This window comes from Octodon degus, unplaced genomic scaffold (genome assembly GCF_000260255.1).
Source record: "Octodon degus isolate 3935 unplaced genomic scaffold, OctDeg1.0 scaffold00108, whole genome shotgun sequence".
In the NCBI taxonomy this organism is placed as follows: Eukaryota; Metazoa; Chordata; class Mammalia; order Rodentia; family Octodontidae; genus Octodon; species Octodon degus.
This window is the reverse complement of record NW_004524684.1, coordinates 4,390,703-4,399,098: the sequence shown is the minus strand read 5'-3', so window position 1 is coordinate 4,399,098 and position 8,396 is coordinate 4,390,703. Positions and strand designations below refer to the sequence as shown.

General features: G+C 43.1%; 1 protein-coding gene across 1 annotated transcript in view; it reads left to right on the top strand.

Annotated features, from left to right (window-relative positions):
* The window catches only part of Gnat3 (G protein subunit alpha transducin 3), a 46,005-nt gene that overhangs the window by 9,288 nt on the left and 28,321 nt on the right, over positions 1–8,396 (top strand). Inside the window, exon 2 of the mRNA XM_004639253.1 lies at positions 7,684–7,726. Coding sequence (XP_004639310.1) covers positions 7,684–7,726 — 43 coding nt within the window. The remainder of the gene's footprint in view (positions 1–7,683; positions 7,727–8,396) is intronic.

Genomic DNA, 8,396 nt, shown 5'->3' with positions numbered 1-8,396 from the left:
GCCGGCCGGCCCGGGGACAGGGCTCTGGGGACAGCCCTCGGCCCTTGGCCTTCCGCTCTGCCATCGCGTCCAGGGATTTGGGTGAAAGTGGACGCGTTCCAGAGCTTAAGCTCAAGTAAGGTTAAGCTGGAAAGACGCAGCGACAGCGCGAGGCTAAAATCCTGAGCAATTTCAACCGGAAGAAAAGGTAAAGGTGGTCTTTCGTCAAAAAGTAAATAGCTCCGTGTTTGCTTTCTCCAGCATCTTGGATTCCTCACAGACCTACAGCAGTCAGAAGGCAGAGGAGCCCGGCCCGAGTGCCAGCGGGCTCTCTTGGGGACGCGGCGCCGCGCCAGGCAGCCGGGGATGCCCTGTCCGCACCGCCCGTCTGCGTGCAGCCACCAGGCTGGCACTCCGGAGGGCGCAGGCCTCGGGTGAGTGTGGGCAAGAGAACGGGAGCGCTGAGCCCCGCGATCTGCAGGCAGGTGCGGGGCTCCAAGGTCTCTCAACACACTCCGACCTCAGCGGGCGCTAGCGTCCGGAGCCTCTAGGCCCGGCTATTTGGGAGACTGAGGCAGGAATATCTCAAGTTCCAGGCCAGCCTGGGTGACTGGGACGGACTCGGTCTTAAGAAAAAGAAAAGTGTGCCTGGGAAGATAGCTCAGCGGTCTAAGAGCCGGCCTGGCAAGCGCAAGGACTGGGCTTGAGTTCCAGGACCGTGTGCAGTGCTGGCCCCGCGCCCAGCTGGCCTCTGCAACAGGGCTGGTGGTGCAGAGGTATAATCCTCGCACTGGGGAGGCCGGGCCAGGAGGATCACTGCGAGTCCAAGCTGCGTAGTAGGACCCTGTACCAATTAATTAAATAAATATTTTTTTATTAAAAACTTAAAAATCATGTGAGTACATTCTGCAAATAAGAAAGCATTGAGAACTCACTGTATGTGACTGGCTCTCGTTCTTTTGTATCTGTAATTTGATCCCTGAATGCCCTGAAGTATAGCTATTAATAACTTCACTCTAAAAAGAGAAAATTGACTTCCACAGGGATCAAATGTGATCCTCACACACAGTCAAAGTTGGAAGGGGGCAGGCACACGTTCATTTAACTCCAGACACCCGATCCTGCCTGTCCCGTGCCCTGCCTGTGACTCTGCGCTGTTCCAAGGACTCTTGCAGGGAAGACACCGAATCATCATGTTGCTGCATGACAAGCACAAGGAACAGAACGCATTAAGCTGTTTCAAGAGTCAGTGCTAAAATCTCCGTGTGCCAGCAGTCGGTGTAAGGGAACATGAGCCGACACCATAGTACCAATGTATACAGCTTGGTTACTTTAAAATAATCACACTCAAAATAACTTAACAGTCAGTGCCAAACCCATGTGAATATTGACATTACCACTTCATATCTAAAAAGAAGGCAACCTGAAGCCGGGCGTGGTGGAGGATGCCTGTCATCTCCTCACTGAGAAAGCTGAAGCAGGAGGGTCACAGGAGCTGGGGGCCAGCCTGGGCTACATAGTAAGGTCAAGGCCAAACTAAAGTCCTTAGTGAGACCCTGTCCCCAAAAATTAAAAAAAAAATTAAAATAAAATTAAAGTTAAAAAAACAAAAAGCAGAAGTAATTTGGCTAGGTATTAATAGCCAATTCTAGGGGTTGAGGTAGCCCTAGAATTAGGGGTGACCATCATAATTTCTATCAGACTCATTCATCAAGCAAAGAAAGTATCTACACAGCTGACTAATTTCTAAGGTTTCTTCTTCATAATTTTAGCCACATCCACATAAAACCTTGTGAGTCTGTGCTCCATCTCCTTTCATCTATTTTAACAAGGGCCAAATGTACAATCAGACATTTTAGTGAAAGCTCAGTTACAGCTTTAGAGATTGCTTAGGGTTAATATTGTTTGTGACCTCCGCAAATGAGAAATGTACAACAAATTCCCTATTTTTTCTTATTATTTACAAAATAGTTTTTGACAAAGTGTGAATTAGTTAAAACTTTAAATATCTTACTATGTGATTATTTCCTTCCAAGAATTGAGTGCATGTGTTGTTTAAAACCCTTGCTGCTCCTTGACCTAGAAAATAACCACAGCTTGGAAAGTAGAGATTATTTTTGTATCCTTCGGTTCATGTGAACGTGCTGCTAGGAGGTCTAAATTTGGCTCCAAAACATGATCTAATCCTGTAAGAATGGAAAGGCAACTGTGAACTGAGACCTACAGCACACACAAGAGCAGCATCCCGGAGTTCATTTATGAACTAGTTATGCAGAGCTGCTTCAACTAGTAAAAGACATTTGGATAGACTGGCTTTTCTTTAGAAATTCTCATGCTGCCCTGGTACCTAAATATACTAGTGAATGGTCCCCAGCCCTGAAGTTTCTTTGTGAGCAGGGATGGTCTAGATACCTTTAAAAAGGCTTCTAAGGGAAAATATTAATTATAAATAGGTAGTGTCATTAAAAGGTACATGTTAGATTTTAGAGGTGACTGATGATTTTGTTTGCTTTGCATGTACCATGAATTATCAGCTAAGTGACAGCTATTGTTACTTAATGACATGACTGAGAAATAACTTGGTGGTACCAGCCCCAGTGCCATCAGTATGGTGGTTACTGGCTGACCCTCAGCGCCCATGCGCTCCACTTTCCTGGCTCTGCCAAGGACTGGAACTACACCAACAAACTGCCCCTTTCCTGAAAATGTACAGGCCTTCTTCTTGTCATTGTCTCCTAACCAATACTGTAGAGCAAGTATTTATATTGTAGTGGGTACTACATGTAATTAGAGCTGACTCAGGGCCTGAGGGAGAATGCCTAGTGATTGGAAGACCATTGCAAACGTCCCTGAGCTTTCTGATGTGGTTTGTGAATCACATTTTCCCCAAATTTGTGATAGATTTTGAGTAGTCCATAATAGAGACATGGCATGAATACATGGATCTATTTGTGAATTTTTAATGCAACCCACAGTGGTGCATTTTTCTATGTGCATTTTGTCTTTTTGAGACAGGGTTTCACTGTGTAGTTCAGACTGGCCTTGAGCCCACCAGGCTAGTCTCAAACTCACAACAATCCTCTTGCCTCAGCTTCCCGAGTGCTGGGATTATAGGTGTGAGCCACCATACTCAGCCCAATAGTGGTTTGTAATTGGTATTTTGTCAGAGTTTATATTGCTCACACAGTCTAGAAATATTCTGTGCGTGGGGTGTGTGTGGCTTTGTGTGAGTGTGTATGTGTGTGTGTGCAACTATGTTGTGCTGAGAATCAAACCCAGGGCCTCATAAATTGTAAGTACACACATAATACTGACCCATTACCTTTTACCCAAATTCTAGATAGAACAGAGGGAGATAGAACTCCTGCAAAAGGAAGGGAAAGGGTGAGGAAGGGAATAACCCAAGAATTGAGGCATGGAAGGTCCAAGTGCCAACTCCACATAATGAATGTCATCATTATGGACCATAAACATGAACTGGTTTTAAAAAAGAATAATACAAAAGAAAAGCACTAGAAATCCTGGGGCTGAGGAGATAGCTTAGTAGACTAAGCGCTTGCCTGGCAAGTGCAAAGTTCTGAGTTCAATCCCCAGTACCCTCCCCCCAAAAAAGATGGAAATCCTTCTCATTCTCCAAGTAGATATTCCATCCTTACAATGTTCTGTATAATTTTCACAGCACAATAGAAATCACACAATAAGCAATGAGAATGTATTATAATTCAGGAAATGCATTAGATATGCAGAAAGGAAACATTCTTTTGCAACCTCGGATTTTCTCTCAGGTGCTGTTCCAAGTATTTCCCCCTAGATTGGCCAAGATACCGTGCCACAATTGCATTAGCTGCTATTGCCACATCCAGAGTCCACTGAACTGCTGACCACACTCCTTCACCTCTCATTTTAAAGTTCATAAGGATACATACAAAAATTTAAAGTCGTAATAATCTACAAAATTGTCATTGGGTTAGGACGGTGCTGCAGTTCCTCACACCCTATTCTACCGTTATGAGATGACTTTCATTCCAGGGGCTCACGGTCCACAGCAAGCTGCACGTTGTCTAAGGCCACCAACCCAAAAATGTCCTGGAAGATCGCTGTGTTTCACTACTCACACACATCATTACATTCCCTGCCAGATAACACGCCAGATATCTCTCACAGTAGATGATAACCTAATGTGGTTTTATTTTCTCTTTAGATGTCCCATTCTTGGGCATAACAATCTCTGTTAGATGATACAGTGACACCCAGTCTATAAATTTATACTTAGTGATGTTAAGTAAATTCTGTGAAGAATTATCAGCAAATTACTGTGTTGAATTGCTATATTTATGAGTTTTGTTGGTAAATTTTTCTGCCTGTATGATGGAGCACTTTAGCACAAAATCATAAGAGGAAGAATTCCCCTTAGCCAAGGGGAAGAATCTCAGTGGCATCTTCAGGCACAGAGACATGATTTCTCATAGCTTCTTTACTGTGATTGTTCAAGATTATAGAAGGCGGCTGTTTCAGACAACTGCAGGAGCTGGATACATTGAACTGTGCCAAAGACAATAAAAAATTTGCTCTGAAATAGAATTATGCTTTGGTGTAGCCTTATCCTTCACCAGGGCTTAGGTTTCTGTAACTAACACAGAACTATTTCAGTGAGAAAAAGTGGCACGTGATATGAAGGAAAGAATCTTAATTTTTAGGTTTGAGTTGAAAGAATTCAATGGTTTCATTGAAATTCTACTGAGGTAGGTAGAAACCTAAGTGCTTTGGAATATGAGAAATTTACAGCAAGTGGAGAAAGATAAATGTTAGGGGAAAATGAAGGTAGAGTAGGGGAAGGAAGACAGAGTGCAGGAGAGTGGAAATAAATAGCTCAGCGGGGTCTGCAGAGCCTGCCATGTCCCTCTACATTAATGCAATTCAGGTAGCATTCTTGCGAATGAGGGTTATCAAAGTTGGTGTCCCTTTTGCTGACATAACCATCATGCCCTTTGGGGAACAGAAGGCAGTTGACTGACATACCAGTGAAACGTATGTCTGCCTTAATGAGAAATCTGGACACACCTCAGCTGTGAAATTTTGAAATTTGCCCAAAATTAGTTGATACATTTAGACTTTGAAGACATCCTGAGGTCCAGGCATGATATGCCAAGACCTCTTCTCTTCTAGACGCAGAGACTGGCATTAGAGTCTAAAAATCTACTCACAGGGATCGGAGATCACCCTGTGGTGCTCATGGCTCATGAGCATATGTCTGTTGATAAATTGTAGACTAACAACACATTTTAAGTGATATGATTTTGCATCGAGTAATGCTGTTTTCTTCACAAAACTTTTACTCATGTTCAAATTGAAAAGTATTTGAACTAATTTCCACTACTAGAAAACTCACTATTAGTGAATCCCTGAATTTCTCTAAGCCGTAGATAAACCAGCACCTTCAAACATCAATTTCCCATTTGCCTGGATTCACTCCTTCTCTCCCCTCCCCCACATTACTGACATTCACAGGTAAGTGTCCCAGCCCACTTCCTGCTGCTGATGCGACAGCACCCAGATTGGGTAAGTGATAAAGGAAACAGGGTCGCTTCTGCTGGCATCACCAGGCTGCACAGCTGGTGACGCCCAAGGTGGCGCAGGGCTGGAGCAAGAGCCGGATGAACTCTTAACATAATCTATTGGCTTATTAATTCATTCATTGCATTAATGGGTTAAACCATTCAGAGAGGCAGAGCCTTGGTCAGCTTTTAAACATCTTGTCTGGTTCTCTTAATAACCCAATGGGGATTAAATTTCAATAAGTTTTAGAGAGAACAAACAGCTTGCAGATTACGTTAAACAAAAACATTCATTCAATTCTGTCATTTTCATTCTTTAAAGTCCTAGTTATTTTTGGAATCTTTTCATAAGCATACCTATCATTTAAAACAGCTTTATAAATAAATAAATAAATAAATAAATAAATAAATAAATAAATAAATGTGCTCTGTAAGTACCTGCAAGATACCTCAGTGGACTAAGCTCCTGCTTAGGCAAGTTCAGGGACCAGGATTCGATCCCTGGCACCACATGCCAGGCCGGCCCCTCCCCCATGGGTATTGAGTTGGCCACTGAGACCACGCATGGTGGCAAATGCCTGTAATCCCAGCACTACAGAGGATGAAAACAGGAGGATCACTATAAGTCTGAGATGTGTAGGAAACCCTGTACCAAATACACACACACACACACACACACACACACACACACACACACACACCAGCCTTATATTTATCTACTGAGCCCCATGGAGCTTACTCTATTTTATATCTATGCTATGCCTGATACGTATGTTATAAACTTTCTCTTATATACAGTGGCCTATCCCTTTGTCTTTTCTTAAATTTGATACTCCTGTTTCTCAATTTTTTTTACTTTTGTTCATTTACTTGTATCTTATCTAATTTTTGACTAGTTCAAGACTGTGAATATTTTTCACATATGAATTTCTGGAAAACTTCTATAGTTTTAAGTTGCGTATTAAGTTTATGAATAACTTCAAATTAACTTTTGGTGTACTGTTGCATTAGTCAGTGTTGTTTAATTAAGGTCACTCACTGGATACATCCGCAGGGTAGATACAAAAGCAATTAGAATACTTCCAATTTTTTGATCCTTGGATTCTCAGATATCATTATTTTATGCTTTATACTGTAGTTTGCAAATAATTCCATGCTTACTATATAGTGAGAATTCTCTAATGTCCTTAGGAGGTAAGAAATCAGTTTGTAGATGAGAAAATTAAGAGGGTAAAGGACTTTTTGAAGTATCACACACACACACACACACACACACACACACACACACACACACAAAAGGAAACAGACCTCAGACCTGGGTTATCATATTCTATTTTAAATCTTCATCGTTTTCACTTCCCAGAAAGATACTACTTACTGGCAAGTGAGATGCAAGAAACGTCTGCAGAAGCCTCCCGAGAACCTTGAACAGACCACTCACATTTCATTAAGGCCTCGTGTTTCCTCTCTTTAAAATCATGTCTGTTATGAGTTTCTCTACATGATGTTTGCAGAGTTAGCCTGGTACCAAAACCGTACTTTATATTGTACATCATCAACTAAAACAAATGTGCCCGAGAAGTGCGGAGGGCTTCCTGCGCCAGTCCTGCTGGCCCCTTCCATTGCCCTCCACAGCGCCTCCCACCCGGCATGGAGGAGCACAGGACGCGCCGTGAGACACTCACACATGGGTTCCATCCCTAGGTGCCCCTCAGTTGCCTAGTGTCACCAGCAGTCTTTCCCCCATTGAACAGATGAGATGCCACCTGTGCACCGAGGTAAATCTCTGCTAGAGCGATGTACCCAGAACAGGCTGGGGACAGGTCTGGAGACAAAAGCAGACCACCTAAATTTTCCTTCTCTCATCATTTAGTCAAATAGGCTTTATGAGGGGGACTTCAGGGAGCATGTGAGTGACTTACGGACGATGCACACTGGGGACTGTTCCCTTGGTGCAAAGCCAGGCAATAATTAGGTTCTCAAATGACACTCGGGTACAGTGCCACTTTTGGACAGGACACACTCCTTCTTCAGAAGCTACTCCAGGAGAGGTGCGTGGGAACGACTTACACATGAGACAGTGATAGGCTCTCAATATGTATATAAATTTGATGAGTCACTCAGTAACATTCTCTTCTTTTCCTTGTAGGAGCAGGCGAATCTGGAAAAAGTACTATCGTTAAGCAAATGAAGTAGGTACCGAATTACTTCAAATGTTTCCTAGTTGATGTCTGTCCACACAACCCACTATTCTTAAGACAAATGCTTTGAGGGGTCTGATGGGTAGCGTCTTGTAAATCACAGGGCGCGCTGTAGCTGCTAGGTAAGGCCTTCTCTTCTGTGTTGTAAGGCATAGACCTTAAATGAAGTCGTAGCTTCTGTTTTTCTTTTAAATTTTGCCTCTCAACATGATAAACACTAAAAGCAGCTCTGTTTCAATTAGCCTCAGCACGGAATGTTCTAGAGCTGCTTTACTACAGTGGCATAAGCCAGGCCTAGGTCCTTCCACGAGCCATGCGTGCTTTTGAGGAAACCACATATTTGCCCCCAAAAGTTTAAATAAGCAAAGTAGTCAGAGTAGGCAGCTACTCTGTCACACAGTGACAGAAATTTGCAATTAGCCCACTTGCAGCTAGTCCCTAAAGAGATAGGCGTTCCTCACCTGCAAAAGCTCACCCTAGAACTTTCAGGATGAAAGAAACAAAACCCAGAAGTGAAAGATGAGCAACAGAGATGAACAAATGTCAGGCCTGATGGATGATTTTATTTGTCCTGGAAACTAATCCCAAGATCTGTCTCTGTCTCTGTATCTGTCTGTCCCTGCCCCTGTCCCTATTTCTCTGTCTCTCTGTCTCTGTCTCT